General features: G+C 52.2%; 1 protein-coding gene across 1 annotated transcript in view; it reads right to left on the bottom strand.

Annotated features, from left to right (window-relative positions):
* Positions 1-26,190, bottom strand: part of TEKT5 (tektin 5) — a gene marked incomplete at both ends in the record, with an annotated part of 34,283 nt that overhangs the window by 6,940 nt on the left and 1,153 nt on the right. Inside the window, 4 exons of the mRNA XM_084249804.1 lie at positions 11,962-12,184; positions 16,106-16,249; positions 21,246-21,316; positions 21,950-22,033. Coding sequence (XP_084105930.1) covers positions 11,962-12,184; positions 16,106-16,249; positions 21,246-21,316; positions 21,950-22,033 — 522 coding nt within the window. The remainder of the gene's footprint in view (positions 1-11,961; positions 12,185-16,105; positions 16,250-21,245; positions 21,317-21,949; positions 22,034-26,190) is intronic.

Here is a 26,190-nt window from a genome sequence, read left to right as displayed (position 1 = left end):
CCATAAACAAAGAACTGAGCCAGGTGCCCTCTATCAGCGGGATGAGCCAAGATCCGCGGGTGCGATAAACCCCTCTCCGCCTGCCATGGTCCGAAGGGAAAAACAAGCCCACAGCCCCAAGAGATTCAGTGTCCTTTAAAAATAATTTGCAGGGCCTCTCCAGTGGCGGGCATACGTAGATGGGATTCACCTGGGCTCTGACTGGGCTTATAAGGGGTCCTCACGGAGATGCCAGCAGAGAACAGAACCACGAGAAGAACCACGAGAGAAACAGAACACCAGAGAGCCCAGAAAGAGTGAAGACTTGCTGGGGGCTGGGAGGTCTGCCAGCCTCCCGGCTCCCCATCACCCCTGCCTGCCATGTGCCTAGTAAATCCCAATAAAAGCCTGCAAAAACCCCTGGGGGCTCCAGGACGCTCTCCTCCTTTACCCCGCGTCTGCTCGGGTCATAGAGACACCTGCCCTGTGTCATCCTGCCCCTCCACCAGGACACACCAACCACAGGGCCTTTGCACAGACCAGCTCTTCTGTTCAGGTGTCCCTTCCCCAGATCCACACGACTCATTCCCTTACCTCCTTCAGGTTGTAGCCAAAATGCCCAGCAGACCCTTCCCTGACCATGTCTTTTAACATCGTAATTCCCAAACCAGCCGGCACTCCTAACCCTCTGTTATATTTTATGTATCACCCCCCCTCAATATTTCTCTTATGCCTTGTGACACACAATGCATGTGGCCTCCTCATCCATGTCGTTCATCTCCCCCTACCAGAAATAAGAACCATATGCGGACGGCTTTGTATTCTGCTCACTGATGAATCTCCAGTTCCTGTGCCAATCAATGCATAGTAAACAATCGTAACATTTAACACAAAGGAGTGTTCATGTGTGACAGGCACTTGGCTAAGGGCTTTGCGCATGTTGAGCACTTAGGTGCTCAATGAACACCGCTGCGGATGCGGGAAGAGCAGACCTCGGCGTGTTTGGTGAAGACCAGAGAACAGGCGCTGCAGCACCTTCCCTGTGTTGAAACCCCAGCCCAGCACATCCGAGATGAGTGATTGCGGCAAGCGTTTCACCTCTCTGAGCCTTTCTAGCGAAGCTGGGATCACAAGCATCCAACTGCCCTCCCTCCCCACGTGTGGGTGAGCAGCTCTGGGACGTCTCATCGTTCCAGGTGTGATGATGTTCAGACAGCATTGTTGGAATGAGAGAGACAGAGAGAGAGAAACAGAGAGAGAGACAAAGAGAGACAGAGAGAGACAGAGAGAGACAGAGAGAGCGACAGAGAACACAAGCCAGGAGGTTAACCTTTAAGATTCCACAAAGCCCTAAGAAATAGGGAGAGAGACTCCTCCCGCAGGGTGCCAGGCTCCTGGGGCAGCTGGGCAGGGCCATTGGGGGATTGGCCAGGAGGGTCACCCCATGGGCGGAGTCTCTGCAGCCCGAGCCCTGGGCTGGAACTCGGCTGGAAAGCCGGGGGTGGGAGTGGAGGGCTCTTCTCACCCCTCTCCCCTTCGTGTAGGTCTGCTCTGCACACTGCAGGCGGCTGGGTTTGGAGACAGCGAGGAAGAAGCCTCCTACTTGTCTTGGGGGGTGTTGGCACTTCATCTCACTCACTGTGCGTCTCTGAAGTCATGCAGACCTAGGCTCAGATTCTCTCCTGTGGTTCCCGGCTGTGTGACTGGATCAGTTTCCGCAACCTCTCCCTGCTCCCTGCAACCAGGTCCTCAACATCTCCTGAGCCCCTTCCAGAGACCATGGATTGGGCGGGCACTGGTTTCCGCACAAGCAGCACAGGGACACCAGGCTTGTTGTGAGGCTGAGTGACAGCGTGTCCCACGCCTGCCCCTGCCTGGCCCCTGCCCTGGAGATGCCAGGTACCCGGTTCTGACCCCACCCCTTCTGCAAAACTCAGTCTGTTAGAGATTTTTCCTTTGGAATCACCGGGCTTTTTAAAAAATAGAAGATGTGATAGAGTTTGTCGTTGTGGGTGAGGGAAGTCCCCTAAAACAGGAATCTAGTCACTTTGGTGAAATTACTACCTTTCCTAATAAGAAGTTACACTGTCAGTTTCTTACACACACACACACACACACACACACACACAAACGACAGTTAACTCAAGAACCAGTTACATAAAGAATGTTCCATCTCCAGTCTCTGCTTACCACATTTAAATGTTCTTAATCCCAATTAGGAAAAATAGGATTTAGCCAATCCTCCTGGGTTCCCGTCCCAACTCAAGCGTTTACCCTCTACTTGACCTTGAACACATTACCTAATAACTCCAAAGCCATGTTTTCATCTATAAAATGAGACTTCTAAGTGTCTGTCCTATGTGGTTATCGTAGAGTAGATTCATATATACACATATACATCACATATGTAGCTTTTGAATAAAGCCTTTTTTATTGCAGTAGCATTGGTTTACAACACAGTTTTAGGACTACATACATGTGCATACATGTTTCTTAGTGGCTATTTGACATAGAAGGGACTCAGCTAATATCTATTTCCTCTTAACCTGTAGAATGTTATAAAAGACAGCATTTCCCAACCCCACCTTGTGGCTCTGGGTCGTATGACCAATTCTAGCCAATGAGAAGGGTCCAAATGATTCCTGGGACTCCAGGGTGGTCTCTTTAAAAGGGAGTGGTTGTGCCCTTCTCATTCTCTGCCATCTTTCTGCTGGTTCAAACTTAAGACGTGATGGTGGCGCTGCAGCAGCCCCATTTAGACCATGAGGTCCTAGAATGAAAACCAAATGCTGGGATGATGCAGCAGAAAGATAGCAGACTGTCCCTTCCAAGCCCACTCTGAAGCCAACCCCCGATTTCTTTGACATGCATGGAAATAAACTTCTGTTTTGGGTTGTCTATTATATGCTGCTGAACCTATTCCTAAGCCAGAGGCACATATATGAGCAGAGTTCTTAGCAAATCACTTTCTGTTATTGTTGTTGCAATCAGGATGTTCCACTTCTTTGGGGGTGGGGGAGAAGATGATTCACAAACAGGTAATGAAAAATGATCCCTTAATGAGTGAAAAGTTGCAGGAAACAAGCTACACATCTGGAGGATCTTAGAAAGATCTATCTACCTACCTGCCTACCTATCTTTAGTGGTTATGGTGAGCTGTTTGCGTCCTTCTATCCCCAGCAGGACTGCAAACTAGACAATGATCCCCCACCCTCAACCCTTGCAGGGAAGGAGCTGAGGGCAAACCTCACCCCAGACCCCAGTCCCCACCTCGGGAAAAGGGTTAGGTCCCGGCTGAGATTATGCCTGGCTGCATCTGGGGTGCAAAAGGCAATTTCTGGCTCTGCCTCAGATGAAACCAACCTCAGCTCAGCGGAAAACGCGCTGATGTTCCTGCTGGAACAGAAATCCATCCGACGGTTTTGAGAGGGGGTTGTGTGCGGCGGGGTTGTTTGCCTTGTAAAACAATCTGCCTGCGTCTTGTCTTGTGACAGCAGAGAAAGTCTCTGAGGCCAGGAAACTGTTTTTGATGTGGAGGGGAAAAATGGATTTAGCAGTTCCAGCCGGCTTTAGGCTTCTGGAAGCTTTGTGCAACCTTGCAAATTTATTGTTTTCCAAATTGCATGAATCCAAGGGGTTTCCAAGGAGATGCCTGGCTCAGTACAGTTTTCCCAGTTCAGGAAGGGAGAAGGCAGCTTGGGAGACTTTTCTATTCAAACGGGGGAAGGTTTTCAAAGCTCCAGGTCAGCCTCAAGGAAGGCATATTGGAGGGCTGGGGAGGGCCCTTCCCAGAAATCCAAGACATGACAGCTCCAGTCTCCAGTTCTGCACCCTCGACATTTGGGGACAGCTGTTTCATCGTTGTGGAGCTGCCTGTACATTACAGAGGTTTAGCGGCATCCCTGGTTTGTATCAGCCTCTGTGTTCCCCATCCCCAGTTGTGTCAATTGAATGTCTCCAGACATTGGCAAAGGCCACAGAGGAGCAAATCCACACCAGATGAGGACTAGCACCCCGAGGGGCAGTTACTGAGTGGACCCTGTCACAGTCGCTTCCATCCAGAGGTGTCTGGGCCAAGACAAACAGCAATTGCTGAGAAGCATTCTGGGGCCAGGTGTCCTGAAAGTCCTGGAGGAGTTTAGAAATGGGTGAGGGCTCCCCACTAGAGAGAACACAGGTATGACCCTATGAAAATTCATTGTAATCCACTGCTCAGTCTTTGAGGGTCTCTGTCTTAATACTTCCCACCATTTTTAATTATATATACTTATTTTTAAGTAAGTGTCTCCCCCGCTGGTATGTAAGTCCCCTGCAGGCAGGATCTTGTCCCTTTGTGTTGTACTCCCTAGCACCGAACTCAGTCTAGAACACAGGAAGTGCTAAGGAATCTGCTTTGGGGGTTGGGGGACTGAACATTGCTGCATGCCTACACCCGGAAGATGCAGTTGGAGGACTTACTAAATTCAAATTCAAAGCTGGGTCCCAGAAATGTCTGCTTCAGAAGATCTGGGATGGAACCTGGGGTCTGCATTTCTAAACAAGTGCCCAGGTGCTGTTGATGCTGCTGGGCCAAGGACCACACTTTGAGAACCTCTGGGCTGAACTCTGAACCTTTGGTTCCCGATCTTGGCTGTCCAGTAGAAGCATCTGGGGAGCTTTTCGTGGGTCAGATACCCAGGCCACACACACACCTCGAACAGTTAAATCAGAACCCCTAGAGATGATTTGGGTGATTTGGGTGATTCCCAGAACTGTCCACTACAGGTTCTTGATCCTCACTGGTAGATTATGCCTTTTCCCAGATTAGGAAACTCAGATTTGGTGGCGTTCACTATTTCCCCAAGATCCTTTAATTGTACCAAAATTCAGCCCTGATCTTTTTATTCCAGGTGCCATTTTCTTTCTGTCACTTTGCTTGGCCCTCCCTTTCAGCAGGTGAGAAATCACAGCATGCTTTTTTTTTTTTAACCACAATTATTGCCAATATTCACTTACTAGGGGACCCTTGTGAGGTGACTAGTGTTCACAAGGGTCTCTTATTCTCACAGCAAATGTCTGTCAACCATTCTCGCTCCCACTTGATGGAAGGGGAAACTGAGGCAAAGAGAAGCAGGGCAACCTGACCTCAGCTGGGAAGCCAGGATGTGCTTGCAAGGAATCCAGAATGAAAGCCAGCCACCTGTACTGCACTGTGGGGCTGGGGGATGAAGAATGTCAAGATGGAAGGGGAATTTGGACCTTGGTTGAAATGAGGCAAGCAGCAGCATAGCTGGGAGTGCAGGCCGTACTGAGGTGCTGCTGTGGACAAGTCACAACGCAGAAGAAATTAGAAGACTGTCAGGATATAGCCATACCTGGGAAATGCCAAGACCACTCTGCCTCCACCAGGCTGCCTCTTACATGCTTCCTGTTTCAGCAGTGACCAGTTGCAGTGATTGCCCCACCCAGAACTTGCCATCAAAGCGCATGATTGGCTAACACCTATTGATGAGTGCACTGGGAAGAGAGAAGTAAAGGCTTCCCAGAGTGTTAATGGTATTTTCAAAATGAGTTCAAAATAACCTCATTTGAACTGCTCCGGCCCCCACCGGCCACATCCTGACCCTTGCTCATTCCCGCCTCCTCTGCTGTCTGTCCCTCCAATTTCCTGCATTTTTGGCTACCTTCCCGACTCTGGACCTTGGCTCTGTTTTCCTGATCCCAGCAGCTGTCTGACTTGGCAGCATCCCTGTGGACAGATCACTGATGATGCCACCCTCCGTCCTCCTGCCTGGCGCCTCGCCATTTGGCAGAACGGCTGACATCTGAGCTCCCTGAACCCCTCATGCTGGATCTCTCAGTGCACACCACCCAGGTGCCGTGAGGCCTGATTCTGCCTGGCGCTCAGGTGAGCATCAGGTACATGGACCTACCCACGGGACCTGAGCTGGCTCTCAGCGCGCACACCATCTCTACAACTACTCAACAGCTTTCTTCCAGTCAACTCCTTTTTCAGCCTTCAACAAATGTATTTAAAATGGAATCTTTATATTATTGCCCTAAGTGAAAAACAAGTATCCCTTGTCATCACAATAGAGAAAATGGAAAAAAGTCAGTTCTGTGGTCTGTCAAAGGTTCTAAACTGGCCTGAGGCTGGGTGCCTCGCTGCTAGAAAGGGAGAACACACTTGAAAGAGACAAGATGAAGACACGTTAGCATCCTCTGATGTCCTGCTCCTTGACTTTACCACAAGGATTGATGCAGAGACCTTGAAAAGAGACTGAATTTCTTACTGATAGGATGGGTGCTTAGGGTCTGGGCCTGCCCCTCCTCAGCAGACTGCAGACTGCTGGCTCCACTGCCCCCGCCTGGGCCACTTTTAGAAACCAGCAGGCAGCAGCTTGGCTGCCAGCACCACTGGATGGGATCCTGCTGCTTGCGAAGCACAAAAGCATTTCCCATCGGCGATGGCTTCCAGACCTTCTTGGACAAACAGAAGGGCTGAGGGCAGGGGCTGGGGCACTCAGGTGCTGGCGGTGGGCCTGCAGACCCCATATCTTTCCACCCCGGCTTTGCCTCTGGGACTGGGGTGAAAGGCTGGTTCTGTCAGTGTTAATGTGATGAAAACCCCAAAGGCACTTCAGGATAAAAGCCAAGCCTTTCAAGGTTAAAACTCACAGTCCCTCTGATTTCTGTTAAACTCTCTCCCCGCCTGGTTGTTTTGCACACGTGCTTTCTCCTGATGCTCACACAGAACAGACCCTGCAATGCACAAGCCTCCAGGAGCCAGTGAGCAGAGGGGAGGTGCACCCGTTGGGGGCACTGGGGTGTGTGGAGAACTGAGCAGGCTAGGGCCAAAGACTGGGGGTCGGGGGCACCTCAGGCCAACTCTTCCCCATAGAAATGGGGGCTCAGAGTTGCTAGAGCTACCAAGATTTCAAGAGATTCAGGAAAATCTAGCTTTTGCATGTAAACATTTGTTTAAACATTTGCTTAAAAATGTTTAGAGCACACAATCCAGGCACACATATGTCCACTCTACTGGACCTCAAAGCCCATCGGCAGGTGCGTGGCAGACAAATTGCAGTAATGGACACAACAGGGGCTGGGTGTGCCCACCCACTACCAACCCATAGCACCCCACTGCTTAGCACGAAGGAGTCAGCTGGAGTCTCAATTATGCTACGGAAAAAAGCCAGTGGAAGTAGCTAGACTAGGGTATGCCCCCCTGTAGATGATGTTCTAGATGAAATGCAAGCTCCTCTCTAGTGGCAGAAAGCAGGTCAGTGGTTGTGTTGGGAGTGTGGGTGGAAGGTGCAGGGAAGTGCTGACGGAGGGGTGCACGGATGGGGATACTCCCTTAACTCACGTATGGTTCATTATATACATGTACATTTTGACATATATATATGTATGTCAAAACCTCTCAAAGTGTATACTTGAAACATGTGCAGCTAAGTCAGTGTCACGAATAAATCTGTCAAAAGGCAGAAGCAAGGGCCCAATTTGACCCATGGGTTATTGCTGTTGATTCTGATTTACATCACCCAATCTACATTTACTTATTACAGAATTTACAGCACTTCACGAATTTCATGGGCTGCTATAGTTATCAAGGTGGAGGTCACTGCGGGGTCCTGACAGCAGTGGTGCCCACCAGGCCTAGCCAGGGTGAAGGGGGTAGCCAAGGACTCTGGGGCTATCACACAGAGAGAGTCTGACACTCATACTCTCTGGCTAAACTCTCAAGGTTTTCTGAAAACTCCAGAGCAACTGAACAGATTCTAGAAATTTTCTCTGTAAACCCAGTTGGTCCATTCAAGGATTGAATGCCCTCTTAACTAGCTGCCAGCTAATCAGTTGGCACAAGTGAAAGCAAACAGAGCTGTCAGAGGCACAGCAAGGATCCAGGCAAGAGATGGTGGAAGCTGGGGCCTGGGAGGAGGCAGTGGGAAGTGATAAGGTGCTGAGTAAACCCAAGTGGATTAGCTGAGGGAGTGGATGTGGGTGGGGGAGAAAGAGGCGTCCACAGGGACTTGACCTAGATGTCGGAGCCCCTGGAAGTGCCTGGAAGCATCTGGAAGTGAGAGCCAGCAACTGAGATGGGAGAGCTCCTGTGAGCAGGCAGGAGGTGGGATTTCTGCAGTGGGCTTCTCCGGGTTGCTGCCTTGGGCCACAAGGAAGCCTGCAGCCCATGTGAGTGGGGCCTCCAGAGAGGAAGCAGGGAAACACGATCTGTCCCTTTGACAGCCTGACAGAGGCTGTGCTTCTAGCTTCTCCTGATCCCCCAGCTCATAATACCACTGCTGCCTCTGCACACACCGGGCGCGGCCCCGGGTATTGGTCCTTTGAGGGAGGAATGACTGGCCTTGGCTTGTGAGCTTGGAAGCAAAATGCAATTAGAGAAAATCTGATTAGAATTGGACCACTGAGGCTTACCATTTGGAAGGATTTGGTTCCCCCAGTATCCTGAATTTGGAAGAGAGGAAGCGAGAGGGAGGAAGGTAGGAGGGAGCAGGGGATGATACAGCTGCTTACCCAGATGTTTGGCAAATCAACACGTCCTGCTACCTACACTCTTGCTACTTCCTACGGGCAGCTTGGGCATACCCCTCCCCCACCCTCAGTGTGGTCAAAGTGAATGCATATTCTCAGGCCCACACAGGCTGCTCAGTCTTGCATTTTGATGTAATCCCCGGGAGATGTTGGTGACTCCTGCACATGCAGTAATATTTGACACACTCAGGTCTATGTTGCTGACGATTTCAGGTGGCGGCATCCTTGAGAAGTGATTGTCACTGTCCCGAGTGGCATCACTGTCCTACTAAGAGAGCTCCCTTTCCACCACATGGGGGCACAGAAAGAAGATGAGGCCCATCAACCAAGAACGATTGCACACTGCTGCATCTGCACACACCAGGCATGGCCCGTGGTATCGAATCTCTAGAACCTTGACCCGGGGCTTCCTGGTCTTCAGAATTGTGAAAAATAAGAGTCCATTGTTTATAAGCCACCCAGTCTATTACAATTTTGTTATAACAACTGAAATAGATGAAGACAATGGTAAGTTTCTATTACAAAGAGTTTTCCTATGAAAAAGGAAAGAGAAAGAGAAAGGAGAGAAGACAAAGCCTGAAATTAAACACATCCACACATCGGTCTTTAAAAAACATGGACACACAAGCCAGCATCATTGATTCCTTTCCTCGTGGCATGAGGACGGGGGTGTGGTTGTTGTGTGCCAGGAAGTGTGCTAAGCCAGGCGTGGACTGGGGTGTACAAAATGGAATCTGTAGAGATGTGGACAAGTAAATCAGTTAATACAGTAAAATCCGAGTCACAGATACAGGACTGGAGCACTCAGCCAGCGAGCTCACCCACTTTAACTTGGACACTTCTCACAGCATATCTGAGGGCACAATCAGTCTCCATTCTACACACGAGAAGGCCGAGGCACAGAGATCGGGGAGGTTGTCCAAAGTTCCAGAGATGGTGGAGGCAGCATTCACACCCATGAGTCAGGCTCAGACTCCTGCTTCTGACCACACACCACAGGTGGGAGAAGGACCTTAAACTACATAAAAAGCTACATCTGTAGCCGGCCAGCTATAATCTGTGGGCTCTATCTAGCCTCCATCCTAGTTTTGTAAATAAAGTTTTATTGGCATACCGTCACCGCTGCCTAGTTTGTAAATAAAGTTTTATTGAAACATCGCCATACTTGTACACACACTGGGTGAATAGTTGTGACAGAAACCTTACACTCTTCAAAGCTGAGATATTTATTCTCTGGCCCTTCACAGAAAAAGTTAGTCTACCTATTTTCAAGGGTAATGAAGCTCACAGGGAAAAGTTCAGTGGAGGAGGGAAGGCACTCTCCATGCCCTGTTTCCCCTCCCCTCTGATGCCACCACAGTGCAGGTGGCACAGAAGCCCTCCAGCTCCTCCCACGCCCTCCCTGAGTCTGCTCTTGCTCTCGGCCATCCCTTCTCCACACAGAGGGAAAGAAATGCCCTGAAGGGTAAATCTCCCATCGCCACTGGAAAGGCGCCCAAGTTCTCAGAACAAAATCCAAGGTCCTGGGGCCTCCCTGGTGGTGCAAGGGGTAAAGTCTCAGCACTATGAAGCTATCCATACCCACTGCAGCCAGCAATGGTTTGATCCCCGGCCAGGGAGCTGACCCACATGGAGCAGCAGACCTCTCCTGGCTTACCCGCTGCTCCCCTCAGCAGTGTATTTCAGTCAATCTGCCTGTTCTGTTCCCCACTCTGTCTCTGGTGAGTCCTCTCACCCCCCACACCTCTGGCCTGCGCCCCAGCTCTTGTATGCATAAATAAATAAAATAAATCTTTTTTAAAAATCCACAAAGTCCTGCAGGACCTCCCAGGACCTGCATGACCCAAGCTGGCCCTTCCTCATCTCCTCGCACTTGCACCCCTTCCTGATGCGCTGTCCTCCTCTGGATGCCACTCCCCAGCCATCTGCTGCTAATGTGAATGTCATCTGCCTGGCTGCCTCACCCTGGCAGGTCCCCATGGGAATCTCTGGTGCATCCTGGCCTCTTTCCTTGTGATATTTATTACAACCTTGTGATTACTTTAGAAAAACTTCTGTTTTCTCTGCTTCCTCCACACTGCAGGCCACAGGGTGGCCTGTGTGGGTGGGCTCTCACCAGTCCTATAATTCCATAAAACCCTTCCTACAACCACCAGCCCCCTTTCAATATATGGGGAGTGTTGTTCTTCACACAGGTTTAAGGCCGGCCCCCACCCCTGCTTGCCACTTCCAACCAGACTGTCGGCACCAAGTCCTTCCTGCGTGTATATTTTCACAGCCACCGCTGCTTGCCAGCCAGAATGCACGTTCCTTTGTGGGGTCCCCAGTCCTTGTTCTCAGAGCTATTGTCTCAGTGCCCAGAGTGCCTGCTGGTCAAGCTAAACGTACAGTCAGGCAGGGGGCCTCTCTCCAGGGCAAAAGTCCTGGCAGGAGGAACACACTTTGGGAAACCAGTATCTGCTGAGAAGAGCCGGCAGAAGAGAGAATAGAGATAATATGCTTTGACCAGCAGGAACAACGGAGCCCCCAGGCAACAGCCCCTGGGCACTCCACCCCAGCTCAGGCCCCTATTGCGCATCCCCCACGCATGTGCACTCCCCGCGTGTGCTCTCCCATCGTGCTCGCCCGACCTTTGCACCTGATGCTAATAAACACGAGGCTGCCTTGGGAGGGCGCTGCACATTACTCCCGGGGTAGCCCCTCTGGGCTGCTTACTGCTCCACAGGGGCTTTGGCAACCTCTCTCACCCTGCGGCTCCCAACGCTGCCGCCCCCCACGCGACACCCCCTGAGAAGTGGGGCGAGGGGCCTCTTTGTGTGGCTCCTCTTCTTGCTCCTGGCACCTGCACAGCAGCTGGCACCCACAGGCAGGGAGGACGGACGCCACGCAGAGGGGGCTCCCGAGAGGACTAAAACGCGTGATGGTTTCAGTAAGGGAGACAGGAAAGGCCCTCGGGCGTGGGAGGAAGCAGGAGCCAGGGCAGAATTAGGGCAGCCTCTGACTCAAATTCAAAACCACCCTCAACAGTCCTGATGCTGCTCAAGTCTTTGAAGGTCAAAAGGTTACATTTCCTAAGACGCTGACGTGGGCAGAGAAGGTCTGCTCAGGCCTGCGCCCTGGCGCTCTGATATCTACCCCTGCCCTCGCCGGTCCTGCTCAGCCTGGTCCCTAGAGGAAGGGAAGGCCCTGGGGACCATCAGCAGACTCGTGGGTGCTGCTCAGGCCAAGCTCCAGTCTCCTTTATCAGACGAGCAAGGAATTACCCGGGAGCTGGCCTCCCCGAGGAAGCTCTCGGCCCGTGCCCAACTGGGGGTGGACAAGCTGACAGGCCACAGGAGAGGTGGACCAGTGAGAAGCCAGGTGGGGAGCAGCCAGGATGGATGCTGCTGAGGCCACAGGGAAGGCGAGGCCGAGGAGGGGACGGCGGCCCTGGCGCCCGTCACTCACCTTGGCCAGCTGCGTCTGCAGCTTGTTCTTCACGTCCGCGACCTCGGAGATGCGGGCCCTGAAGGCCAGGTTGGTGTCCGTGAACTGCTTCCACAACTGATCCGACAGCGTCTCGAAGAGGTGCTCGGCCTCCTCCATCAGCCGGATGCTGTTGGCCCGCATGTTCTGCGAGTGCCTGATGTTGTCGTTGCTGAACTTGGCCCAGGTCTCCGGCACGGAGATGCTACAGGAGGCACAGGGCAAACTGAGCCCCTGCGAGGCACTGGGGCCGGGGCAGGCCTTGGAGACCTGTGAATCCAGGATTTCTCAGGCTCTGCACTTGACCTTGGGGTCGGGATCGCTCTGTGTGGGGGTCCTATAGAGAATGTTGGGCAGCACCCCTGGTTGTTACTGCCGGTTGTGACAAACAAAAATGTCCCCTGGAGAAGGGTCCCGGTCCCCCGCTGCTGAGAACCACCCTGTTCATCGCACCCCATTCCAGGTGGGGCTACAGCAGCCAAGAGAGAGCAGTTCATGTGGTTGGAAGGAAAAGAGGGATGCGCTCCAAGACCTTTCCCTTAACATTTTACCCCGCTCCCCTCAAGCACCACGATGCACAGAGACAGCCAAGAAGCAGGCAAGGGCCAGACACTGGCCACAGGGTCCCCGCAATTCATAGCTGAGCATGCGGCCAGGCTGCCGACTTACTCATTCAGCGAACGCTCTTTGAACACCTCCTGCATGCCAAGCATCGCTCTGGGCAGCTGGACACAGCCATCGACAAGAACAGCAACATCCCTGTCCTCGTGGGGATAAGCGTCCAGAGGAGGGTAACAGACAATGAATAAAGAAGATATTTATACACAGTGTGGTATGCTCTGCACGCACTTAGGGAAGGGGTGATGAAAGAGACACATGGGATGGGGTCGTTAGGTGCCACTGGGTTGTAAAAGGAATAGCCCGAGGTGGGCCGGGGGCTCATGGACTAACCAATGCACAGAGGTGTCACCACCCTAACGTCCAAGGGCAAGGAGAGGTAGGAGGGGAGGAAACATGCAGGGGGGATCGCAGCTCCTGGGAGGGAGGAAGCAAGAGAATTAATCCCCAACATCTTTTCCCTCCAGCCTTTGTCTCCAGCTATGATCCTCTTATAGACTGAAGCCAACTGGGAACTAGCTGCCAAAGAGCATGAAAGGGGCCTCCCTGGTGGCGCAAGGGGTTAAGCACTGCACTATGAAGCAATCCGCAGGCTCTGCAGCACGAGTTCGATCCCCGGCGACAAGGGAGCAACACACATGGCGCAGCAGACCTCTCCTGTCTCGCCCGCTGCTCCCCTCAGCAGTGGATTTCAGTCAGTCTGCCTGTTCTGCTCCCCACTCTGTCTCTAGTGGATCCTCTCACCCACCCACCCCGCATCTCCAGCCTGTACCCCAGCTCTTGCATGCATAAATAAATAAATCTTTTTAAAAAAAAAAAAAAAAAGCACAAAAGGGCTTCTCCTGAGGCAGCCTCCACTGTAAGACAGCAGGGCAGCTGGAGAATGAATCTGGAGAGATGAATGGAGACTCAGGCTACATTAGAGAAGGTAAGCCAGGAAGGCTTCTCAGAGGAGGTGACCCAGAAGGGACTCAGTTTAAACAATAGGCTTTCTGGAAGAGTATAAATTCCTGCCACAGTATATTACAAGGGGGTTCTCCTCTGGACAGCCTTTGAGAAAGAGGAACACATTTCTTTGCACTGACATTAGTTCCTGGGGAAACCAGACTGGATAACTTTTCAAGGTCTTTTTTAGCTGGAAAGTCCCCAGTTCTTTTTTTCCCCCCTCCAGTTCTTAAATAAAGCAGATTTCTATTCTTGGGCAGTTGGGGGGAAAAAAACCTAAATTTTCTGAAATAGAAGCCTCTTTTCAGACATTTTAAAGTACAATGAGATTGCATGGTGAATAGAAATGTTAAAAAATATGTAATACGTGGCTGTTTTGTCTGTCTTTACAGCAGTGAGAGTCAAGCCAAAACAGGGGCTCGGGCTTCGGGAGAAGGAAGAGGGCACTGTGTCTGATCCAGACTCTTCACCCTACACCAACCTGAGACTCAGGGAGGTACAGTGCCTTACCCCAGGTCACACAGCTTCTCACCAGCAATGGAGGAAGGAGGAGGTGCCGCGGAGGGCAGGTAGGGACCTGCAGATTTACTGTGGCGTATCTCTTGTCACAGGTCAGTGTGGAGAGCAGCTGTCTCTAAGCCCTCAGCCTCCTCTGGGGCAGACAGTTGAGCTCCCCAGAGACTAAGCCGCTGACTCACATTCTCCTGCCTCCTCTCAGGCTTTGTGCCTTTGACAGCCATGTGCTTTCTGGAGCCTGTATCCCCTAAAAACAGCAAATTTAGCTGGGGAGGCAGGAAGATGCCAAATTAAAACATACCCCACCCCAGTGTCCAGCGTGGGCTCAGATGGCAGCTCTGCTGCTTGGCTGTGTGAGCTGGAGCCACCACGCCTCTCGCTGAGCCTTAGTTTCCTCTTTATAAAGTGGGAGAACATGGTGCCTACCCTGGGGTTGTTGAGTGACTAAATGTGAAGCTCCTATAACAACAGTGCTCGCTAAATGTTTCGCATTCACAAGACACTGTGTGAAGCCCTCAGCGCAGAGCCAACACGGTGAACTCAGACGAAGGCGCCTGCTGCCATAGTCCTCATCATCATGACCAGTTAACCTATGGCCATGAGAAGTCCATGAACAGACCCTGCAGCTCCCAGACTCCGTGCGCCCTCTACCTTGCCCAGACAAGGCCTTGCTGTAAGAAGAACCCAAACACAAAGCCCTGAGCTAGCATATCTGGGCATCAGTCAGTCACCACAAAGGGCAGCTGGCTCTCCAGTGGGGTAGCTGGATGAGGGATTTTAAATAGCAGGCTCCCCCTGGGCACGGAAATCAGCAGCCTGTCTGCCGAGGTGGCTGAACGTCTGGGGCGGGGGGGCCCTACAGGCTCTCTCTGCAGACCGATTGCTACAGGCCAGGAGGCCCCAGCCCCTCAAGTTCTGCTCACCTGGCTGCACTGTGGTGGGGGGAGGGGGGGCGCAGCCTTGTCAGGAGGAGGAGAGGCCTCTGGAGTTGTCATCGCCAGAAACTCCAAAGGGGCACTTTCACCCTCGTACCACGTTTGCTGAGGTTCCGAGCAGGGCCTGGGCTTGGGCCAAGGAGACTGCCAAGAAACTCCTTCCTCCTCCCTCTCTCCCTCCCTCCTCTCTGTCCTCCCGTCATCATTCTTTCATTCAACAAATATCTACTGCACACCCAGTAGATGCCAAGCACAACTCTATGTGCTGGAGAGTTAATGGAGGAGGCAGGGTGGATGCCCCCTCGGCCTGGGTCTGGAACATTTCTCAGTGCTCAAGCGCTCAGGCTCTGAGCTGCTGGTCCCTACGTCTTCATTCTGCATGAAACTCCACCATGCCGTGGCATGCCTACCACAGTGCCAGCTAGCAGCAGGCACCTCAGAGCTGTTGCGATGAGAAAGAGGTCATACAGCAAGCACTCACTAAATGCTGGCTGTTCTCACCCTCCACAGGGGCTCTGTGCTCCACGCTTCCCGTGCCCACCTCTTACACTCCTGGCCACCCAGGAGGTGGATACTATTATTCCAGAGGCACAGTGGAGAATAGGGGACTTGGCTTTGAATAGGTATCTTGGCTTTGAAGCCAGGAGGCCAGCCCTGGACTCCACTCTTAAGCCCCTATCAGTGCTGGGGGCGTCCAGTGGCTCTGAATTACAGCATCTCTGCTCACAGGGGTCTGGTCACCAGGGGTTAACCCGTGATGTGGTGAAAATCTGGATCATGCCTATTACAGGCATTGGCCGCGTGACCCTCACTAAGTCAACCACACACTTTTTGCTGGAATTTGCATCTCAGGCAAAGTGACAACACAGCTGATTAGCTCCCACTCCCTGGCTCCTTCAAGCTTCCAGAACCTTCCTCTCCAGCCTTCCTCTTGACTCTGTGGCTCTCCCCCACCTTCCATTAAATTGGATTCCATCACTTGCAACTGAGGATCCCCATCCGACTACACTGCCCCTGACTTGACAGTCCCCCAGGTCCCTCTTGGCAGGAGCAGATCCAGAAACCCTCGCCCCATGGGAGCAGCCAGGATGGGGGTTGAGCGCAGGACTTACGTGCCGTCGATTTTCTCCATGCCATGGAAGAAGTTGATGCAGTCTGACGTGTTCCTCAGGTTGAAACACTGCTCATCGATGAACTGGGCTGAGGTTTTGTTCTCGAGGTCCCTCTCCAGAGCGTGTTGAGCATCTCGGTTATCCCTGCGGGAGGCAAGGACTTATCCTGGTGTGTCTGGTGTCCTTTACCCAAGGCCCCAAGGCAGGTCATGCAAAGCCATTGCTGAAAGCCAAGTTCTGGGCCCCCAGGGGGTGCTGTGTCCACCCTCAGTAGCTTCGTAGCTCCCGTCTCAACTTGAAACCCCACCAGCAACCCAGGGCCTCCCCAATCATCCAATCCAAGCAGAACTGCTATTGTTTAGAGCAGGACAAGCATTGCTCTGAAGTACAGGGTCAAATGCTAAGTATTTCAGGTTTTGTGAGTCATGTGATCTCTGTTGCAGCTATCAACTCTGCACAAAAGCGGTCATAGGTACTATTAAGTGCAGGGTGTGGCTGCATTCCCATGAAACTTTATTTACAAAAGCGGGTGGTGGGGGCCTCCCTGGTGGCACAAGGGGTTAAATCTCAGCATTATGAAGGTACCCGCAGCCTCTGCAGCACGAGTTCCATCCCCGGCCAGGGAGCTACCCACATGGCACAGCAGACCTCTCCTGTCTCCCTGCTGCTCCCCTCAGCAGTGTATTTCAGTAGATCCACCTGTTCTGTTCCCCTCTGTCTCTGGTGAATCCCCCCACCCCTGCATCTCTGGCATGCACCCCAGTCCTTATATGCATGAATAAATAAAAATACCAGTTCACCCTTTGGACAAAGCCTGAAATCTATTTAAAACAATTCACACAAATCTTTGTGGCTGATGCTATGCCTGGCATACAGGGAAAAGACATGAATAAGAGTCACTACCATCAAGTTACTCACAGATTTGTGCAAAAAAATACAGTTTAAAAAAAAAGAAAAACAAAACAAACAGTCAAATATAGCACAGAATGGTAAGGGCAACCGTGCAGGTTTAACACAGAGGAGGGAGGAAGCCACTAAATCAGCTGCGGGTGGGCCGGGAGGGTCCCAGAGGAGGTGTCTGAGCTGGGTTTCCCTACAACAGGAGTAAATGCTGTGGACGAAGTTGGGCGGCAGGAGATGAGAATTCCAAGCTGCAGATACCAAATGCAAAAGCTGACAAGTTACACAGTGTCTGGGGACCCCAGAGCAGCTCATTAAATCTGCGGAAGCAGGTACTAGGTGGAATCAGAGGTTAGGAGGCGTCTAGGACTTGGTGGAGTTAGGGAATGGAAAGTCAGGGGTTGGGCGGAAACAGGGCCTGGGTGGAGTCAGGACTGGTGGAGTCAGGGCCTGGGTGGAGTCAGGGACTGAGCCAGGTGTGGACTATGGGGCAGAACCAGAACTTGAGCAAGCAGGGCTGGTATCTTGGCTAAGAAGCTTAGACTTAAAACCTACTGTTTGCCCAACTTCTGTCTTTGAGAACCATATTTGAGATTCTTTCCCTATTTCCAAAATGTTATTCTGGATGATAATGCAATAAATTATATTTTATATACAATATAAATATATAATAAATAATAAAATAGCCAACAATTATTCTGTAATATTAGTTGCAATTCTTTTTTAAGAATCACTTTTAAAATATAAACAGGGCCTCCCTAGTGGCACAAGCGGTTAAGCACCGCATTCTAAAGCAATTTGCAGCCTCTGCAGCCTCTCCCTGCTGGCCAGGGAGCAACCCACATGGCGCAGCAGACCTCTCCCGACTTTCCTGCTGCTCCCCTCAGCAGTGTATCTCAGTGGATCCACCTGTTCTGCTCCCCACTCTGTCTCTGGGGAATCCTCTCACTCCCCACACCTCTGGCCTGTACCCCAGCTTTTGTATGCATAAACAATCTTTTTAAAAAATAAAATATAAATGAATATATTTTTTAAAAGGAAAATGACACCACTACCTTTAAAGGAAAACCCGTAACCCTTTCTTTGGCAGAAAGTCACTTCAATATAAATACTCAGTAAACACAGAATCCTCGCTAGACTCTGTCATCTCTAGAAGCTTTTAGAACTGAACCCTTTTTCTCTGTCCCTCTTGGTTGAATAAAAGAAATTAGTCAACGATCAAGATATAACCACTGATTGGGACTTCAGCCTTGCACTGGTTAGAGGAGCTGAAAGAGAAAAAGGAAATAGGGTTTAAACTTGACAAGTCAGTTGATGTCCAGACTCTGCTTAGGGCCACCCTTGTCTCTCCCCTTCTTGACCTCTCTCCTTTCTGTCTCTCTCTCTGCTGCTGTCTCTGTCTCTGTCTACCCCTCTCTTTCTCTCTGTGTCTGTCTCTGTTGCTTTCTCTCTCTTTTTTTTACAGATTTATTTTATTTATTTTATTTTATTTTATTTTATTTTATTTATCTATGCATACAAGAGCTGGGGTACAGGCCAGAGGTATGGGGGTGAGAGGACTCACCAGAGACAGAGTGGGGAGCAGAACAGGCAGACTGACTGAAATACACTGCTGAAGGGAGCGGCGGGAGAGTCGGGAGAGGTCTGCTGTGCCATGTGGGTAGCTCCCTGGCTAGGGATAGAACTCAGGCCAAAGAGGTTATAGTGCTGAGACTTGACCCCTGAGCCACCAGGGAGGCCCTGCTTTCTCTCTAGGTTTCTCTCTGTCTTGGGGCCTCTGCTCTGTCTCTGTTTATCATTTTCCTCTTTTCTTTCCTGCAGTGGACATTAGGAGCAAGGGGGGATGGGGGTGAAGGGCTTCAGGCATGCCAGAGCAAGGCAAGAAAGCCGATGGTGCGTCCCCCCTGGGTACATGGGGTCATGCTGCGGCAGGAGGCACCTCCTGGGGCGTTCAGGCCTTCTGAATTGGCAGGGTTGTGGAGAAACAGGGCCCCGTCCAGCTAATGAACTGCATGTGATGAAAGACCAGAATGCAGAGAAGAAACAGGCCAGGGCATTAGAGGGGAGCTTGGGGCCTCTGGGTCCCTGCTCAGCCAGTGCAGACGCTGGCCCTGGCAAGACCCTGGGAGTGAGGGGGCAGCCCCTCCCTCGTCCCCTGGGCCCACGACAGAGACCCTGGCCAGAGTCAAGTCTTACCCAGCTGTCAGCCACCAGGAAAAGCCTGAATTTGGCTCCTACCCAGCCAGGTGGAGCCCTTTCTGCTTCACTGGGCACCTGTGCGGTGAGGACACGACCCTGCCGGGGTGCAGGCCTCGGGCCTCACCCAGAAAACCACAGTCCACAGCCCCAGCCTGCCCGTGCCTGTCAGCGGTAGAGCATGCCCCGGGGGAAGCAGACCCTGAGTTCTGTTCGGCTAATGAGACTCTGGATTACTGGGGTGCACCGGCCATACGGGCTGCGGCCTCTAAGGTGTCTGGCATCATCTGACAAAAGGGGTCACTGCCCAAGGCCAAGCAGCCCCGCTCCAGGACACCCTAGCCTCTGTCCTGGCAGAGACCCCCGCCTGTCCCCATTCTCCCAGCCTCCGCCTCAGTTGTCTCTGTCTGCAGCGGCCGGTCCCAGCACCGCCCCGTCTCTTCCTCCACATCTGTCTCCCCTCCACCCTCTGCCACGGCTGCCTCTGACCCTCCGTCCCCTGCCTCGTCTCTGTTTATCGCCATGTCTGCCTCGCTCTCCCGCTCATGTCAGGGCCCATTCTGTGTCTGTCTCCGGCGCCTCTTCATCGCCTGGGACTGGACGGCTCCCTACCCCAGTTCTTAGGTCCAGCCCCCCACTTCCAAGTCCGGGTTTTTGTTCACTCTGCCCCCCAAACCGTCCATTTCCCCAAACTCCAGCCCTCTTGTCACTCCAGCACCGAGTTTTGCCACAGTCCTGGGTGGACCACAAACGGAAAACCATTCTCTCTTGCCAAAAATCAGTGGTCATAAAAATAAGGGCAAGAGAGACATAATAAAACGCAGGCGTGCCCCGTCCCAGGAGCTCCCTTTCTTAAAACATCCCTGCTGGAATGGAACTAGGTAAGGTGCTTTACAAGCGTATTAATGTACAGACAGATATTAGGCAAACCACACATTGACCAGGGGGAGGGGAGCGGTCAGGAATCGGAATGGGGTGCGCAGAGCCTGACTGCACCCCTGCTCCCACCCTCAGGCCTCTCAGCCGCCGCTGTCTCTGCATCTCATTTCACACCCTGCACCTCCATATGTCCCTGGGCTCGCTGCCCGGCCACGTGCTTTGGCCCGCTCAGGGCTTGACCGCACGGTCCTGGGTATACTGCATCCCGGGGGTTCTCTCCTATCCCCGCCCGTTCTCACTCAGTGGAGTCAAGGGGCTTCTGTGTGTGTATCGGGGAGAGGGGAATGGGTGACTGCTGTTTCTGGGGTACAGTGAGCCAGGGCACCAATATCCCAGAATCCATTTGCAAGCTGCCTGACTCCGTAGGGAACCCTCTAGGCTGCCCACGTGCCCCCAAGGTAGGAAGGCCAGTCCTGGCAGGGTGGCCAGGCCTGCCCTCTCTCTCTGAGTAAGTGGAGGGAACCCTGGAGAAGCAGCCTGATGAGAGCTATAGCCAGCACCCGGCTCATGGAGGGAAGGCTTCCCGGGAGCTGGTGCCAAGGGCTATGCCAAGGCCTCGCCACAGGCCCCAAGCCCTGTAAAACTCAGGTCTCCTTAATTAGCAGGAAACCTCCTGACTTGTCATGCTGCCAATTACATAACCTTCCAAGAACAAAAACCTGCTCCTTTTGAAGACTGTAGGCTGACGGCGTCCGCCTGTCCCCTTGGAGATGCGTTGGCCCCTCACCGATTGCCCAATGCCACCCACTCTCTGCTACTCATTCTCAAGGTTCCAAACTTGCCCAAGGCCAATATCTTTTGCCAAGGCCTTCACGAAAACAAGGCCCACCAGTGAGGCACCGGCTCATGAAATCAGTTGGGCTCATCTCAGAAACATCATCCTGGCAGATTGGAATCACTAGTGGCAGCAGCATTTACACCACAGAAATTGGCAAAAGCTACTGCTCAGGATTTTTTTTTCTTCCCAGGAAAGCTGGTTGCTAAACACTTACCAGCCCACCTGACCCAAAGGACCACCTGTAGCCACGGAGTCCATCTGGCTTGCCCCCAGAAACCTGGGGGACCCCAAACAAACTCCAAGGAGAGAGAAAGAAGCAGCCCTTACCGCATCTGCATATCAATTCTTTGAGCTAGTTTTCTCATCTGTTCTTGGCAACATTTTAGCAAATCTACTTCCTGCAATGAAAAATGTCAGAAAGAGAGGAGTCACGCAGAATCCCACGGCGTCCTGTCTCCCAGGCCAGCCTCTCCTTGTCCACTCTCCACCCCACGGCTGAACTATCTGTCCCACGGCGTCCTGTCTCCCAGGCCAGCCTCTCCTTGTCCACTCTCCACCCCACGGCTGAACTATCTGGACAGGGTCCCTTTTGGGCCTCAACCTGCATGAGCTAAGGGGGGCTGTGGAGCTTCCCCACCCTTGGCCCACCATCCCTCTCTGAGCACTTCCTGATTAAAAGAAAAGTTAGCACGACCTACTGTTGCCAAACACTCACTTGTTGATTATGTTATCATTGAATTAAATAACGTATATGAAATGACAGTGTGTGTGGCATATAGCAGGTGCTCAATAATTATTAACTTTTGTTATTATTAGTTTATTATTGGGGTGTTGACGATGATGGTGGTGGCGGTGATGCCCTCTTTGGGGATAAAGAGACTGAAGGTCAAGTGACCCCAGTTCTTTCTGTTTCTAAGCCACAGTCCAGGTCCCCACCACCTGTGCTTTCTGAGCCCTAACTCTGCCCAGGGTCTCAGGGACCTCCCTGGCCAGAAGCCCTCGTTCCTCCCTCAGAGCAGGTGGTGCTTTACCTGGATAAGGTTTTTCTCCACGTTGTCATGGACCAAATCAATCCCGATCCTCTTCTCTCTCTGGTACAGACACTCCAGGGCCACCTGTCGGGGCGGCGAGAAGGGTTGTGTTCTCCCTGCCTCTGCATAGCCCGAGTGGGGCTGACTCAGGGTCTGTATTTTCCAAAGGAAGCCTGGCTACTTTGGGGGGCCTCGTCACTGTGCATTTGGGTGGGCTTCTGCCTACCCCTCTCCCTTAATGCTTCAGGACCACCAAAGCATTAAGGGACTCACGTAAATAAAGGATAAAGTAGCGTCCCCAGAATAGACAGTGTTCAAATTTCTTGTTGGCTGTAGTCACCAGGAGTGATTGGGGGTAAGACTAACGCCCCCTCCAATAGCCTCCACGAGCTGCCCCAAGCCTTTCCAAACTGTAACAATAACAGGGCAAACTCTCTGTTTCAGTGGAGACCCTCTTCAAGCAGCGACGGCCTAAAGTTTTACCTTCTGGAAGGACACAGGGGAGATGGGAGGGTGAAACTGGGTGGGGAAATGGAGGAGGACAGGTCCTCTTGCGTCCACGTTCTCTGGGCCCAGCCTTTTCCAGGTGACAAAACAACACGGACTCACTGGCAGGACTTGCCAACCACACAGAACCCAGAGCATTCCCCAGGGACAGGATGCTGGGGAGCAGAGAAGCACCACTAGGTGGCAGCAGACCCCAGGGGAAAAGGGAGCATTTGGAAGCAGCAGAGACTTCTGGACACTCCCTGCCCCACACTAGTCACTGGGGGGAGCACATTCGCCACCACCCCCTGCCCTGCCCATTAGAGTGGGGCTGGCTGTCGACATAGTGACAAGGAACAATAGACATTTTCTTCCTTTTAATATAAAGTGTAAATAAAATACACCTTGGGACATTTTGCTATTATTTCTATTATATAATACAGTATTATCTCCTTAAGAATAGTCTTATATTTTCAAAGTAGATTATACTTTAGAAGGTTTATATTTAGATAGGGTTTCACATAGAATAATCTTTAGACTAGTTAGCTCCTGCTGATGTTATTATGCAACCCAAGTAAGAAGCACAGCTCGACACATTCTGTACTCGTGCCTGTGATCAGCATCTGAAGCTCATCTTATATAAAGGTCCCTATCCCAACCAACCCCTATGCAGAGAAATTCTGGAATCACGAACAGTCAGAACATCCAGAAATAGGAGGTGTGTGGCCACAAACCCCACCAGGGGCAAACTCAGTTGAAGGCCCCCCACGCTCAGGGGTCCTGGAATTGTTAAGGGGAAAAGGCTGTCCTAAAGCTAATTCCATACAGGCTTTGTGGACTCCACCCCCACCCCAGGCCAAAGCCAAAGACACTGGGAACTCCAAATCCCATCACCACCCAAGGGAAGGTGGCTGGGACCTGAGGGTGGGGTTAAGCAGCCAGGTGGGTATAAAGCCAGACATGTGGGCTTTGGAGGGGTCCCCCATTTTGACTCTCCACCAGCTCGCAGCGTCCGGCCAGCTCTGAGAGTGCCTTTGGGTTTCCAGGTCGGCGGATCGGGTAGGAGGCATTAAAGACTTTATTTCCCTATTTTCTCCCTGAGTTGTACATTTTCCTTATTTCCTTTTCCCTTGTAAATAAACCTTTTATTAACCTTTTGTGTGTGTCTGTAGTGGAGTATTCATAAGTCCCTTTTAAGCACGTGGGTGAGGACCCACAGCCAGGCAACCGGTTCAATATCGGGGATGCCCTATAACAGAATCACCCAGGTGCATTTTTTTAGCTTGCTTCCTAACCTTTTGTTACCTGGTGACATGCCCAGGTGAGTAAGCACAGAGCCAGGCTGGCTTCGAGGTTTCCTAGCAAAACGAGGCTCCCAGTTACTCCTGCAGGCCTGCCGATATCTGATTTATTAGAATTCAGTATAAGCTTGAAGTGTTTCTACAGCTTGAAGGGAGGGTTAAAAGTGAGTGATTCTGTCCCAATTTCATTATACATGAAAACGTCGAGGTGCAGAGGGAAGAGAGGAATGATTCTCCCAGAGTCACAGGGTCTTCCAGTTCTTGTGTCCTGTGGCTCAATTTATGGGGTGAGTCAGATCCCAGGCCACACAATGTGAGCAGCACAGAGCTGAGAAGGCTGTGGGAAGGCACGTCAGACACAGAAGTGGCTTCTGGGGGGGCTCACAAATGGAAGAACCAATGCCCCTCCTCGAAAGTGGGGCTGAGGCCAAAATGAAGGTGGCGTCCATCACGCGGAAGGGGACTTCCCCTTCATTCCTTGTAAGGAGGACATATCCGTGGGGAAAAGACCTAGACTTTGTGGGCATGAGAAAGCACTGAAGGGGGGCGGGGTGGGGGCGGAGGGTTAGATACAGTGAATAAGAATGGTTATCTCCAGAAAGTAGCTGTGGGAATTACTATTTTGCAAATTTTCAACATTGAGTACCTTGGATGAGTACAATGAATGTACTTTTGGATTCCCAATGACAAAATGTGTGGCAACAGGGGGCCTCCCTGGGGGCACAAGGGGTTAAGTCTCAGCACTATGAAGTTATTGGCAGCCACTGCAGCATGAGTTTGATCTCCAGCCAGGGAGCTACCCACATGGCGCAGCAGACCACTCCTGTCTCCCCCGCTGCTCCCCTCAGCAGTGCATTTCAGTAGATCCGCCTGTTCGGCTCCCCACTCTGTTTCTGGGGAATCCTCTCACCCCTCTGAAACTCTGGCCTGCACCCCAGTTCTTATATGCATTAATAAATAAATATTAAAAAAAAAAAACAGACAGAGCAACAGTGACTGGCCAGTCACCTATGACATCACAAAGAACTGCAGGAGGGCTGGGCTCATGTCCAGCTGGGACAAGGGAGGGGGCTATGTTGGCCCATCCCACCAGAATTTGAGGATCCCATTCTTTGGTCACACTCTCTCGAGGTCTGGGGATACCACAAGGAACTAAGCTGATGGTGCCTCCTTGCCTATGTCTGAGAGGGAAGAGAACACACACAAATAACCCCCTAAGAATCTCAACTCTGTCTGAGATAAGGGGCCATGAATGAGGAGATGTGGGTGGTTAGGGAGAGCTTCACTAAGGAGATGACAGACCCAGAACTGAGTCAGGAGAAACAGCAGAGATAGATGGTTGCAATGTGCCATAGAAGGGACAGGCAGGTGCAAAGGCCCTGAGGCAGGAGGAGGTACAGACAGGAAGCCCTGGGGCCCGGGGTGTGGAGGGCGTGGCTGGCCATGCAGGGGTGCACGGATGTTCCCAGGGTCATTAGGAAACCGTTAAGGGGCTCTTAGCAGGGGCGTGTAGACATTCAGTTCAGTCTTTAAAATCACCCTTCTGACTGCTGTTTGGAAAATGGATTGGAAGGGACCAAGAGTGGGGCGTCGGGGCAGGGAGGAGGTAGCCCCACTATCCAGGGACAGGCTGCCTGGCCTGAGGTGGGAGCCCTGCGGATGGAGAGGAGAGGGCAGAACCGATGTCTCCAACCCCGAGCCCCCGCGTGACTGTCAGGCGGCCGCATTGAACGGGCAGAGCTGGATTTTCCAGACCAGCTGAGGGAGGGGAAAGCAGAGGAGAGAAAGCCAACAGTTTGGATGCTGCGCGGGTCCCTGAGAAGCAGTTCTTTCCACTTTCCCTCAGGGGGGAAATTCTTGGGGTGCAGGGCATCCCCCTCCACAGTGGTCAGAACCGGCACCAAGTCTCCAGGCACCTGGAGGCGGCCTGGTCTGCCGAGGCCCAGCTCCCAGATGGGGCAGGCATGGCTGCGACTTCAGAGTCCTGCCTCCACACCCACTCCAGGGGCAAGAGCAGCTCTCATGGCCTGGCCCGAGACAGAGAAAGCTGGTTCCACCCCGGGGCCAGGCGCAAGGACCTCGCTCATGGGCTCCTCTGCAGCAGGGAGCGCCTGTGAGCTCTGGCAAGCGGGCTAGACACGGAATCACATGCTGGACCTTCTGGAAAACTAAAATGCCCAGATGAAAGGGGACAGCCAGAGTCAGCTACCCTTTGCCCTCCCCCCATCTCCCTGCCTCAGGTGAGAAGAGCAAAGTGCTCCTCCCAAGCCCAGCTCCCAATGTGAAATATGAAACCTCCAGGCCAAGCCACAGGCCCAGGCTGGCCAGGCAGAGCGCCACCTCATGACAGAAACACAAATTCCTACGTGACCAAGCCCGTGGCATCCAACATGGTGGACAGGAAGCCACATGTGGCCCCAGCTGATGTGGTCTGGGGACGTGCCAGCAAGTCCA

This window comes from Talpa europaea (assembly GCF_964194135.1).
Source record: "Talpa europaea genome assembly, chromosome: 12".
NCBI classification, from domain to species: Eukaryota; Metazoa; Chordata; class Mammalia; order Eulipotyphla; family Talpidae; genus Talpa; species Talpa europaea.
Note: the sequence above shows the minus strand (reverse complement) of the source record. Positions and strands in the feature narration are given on the sequence as shown.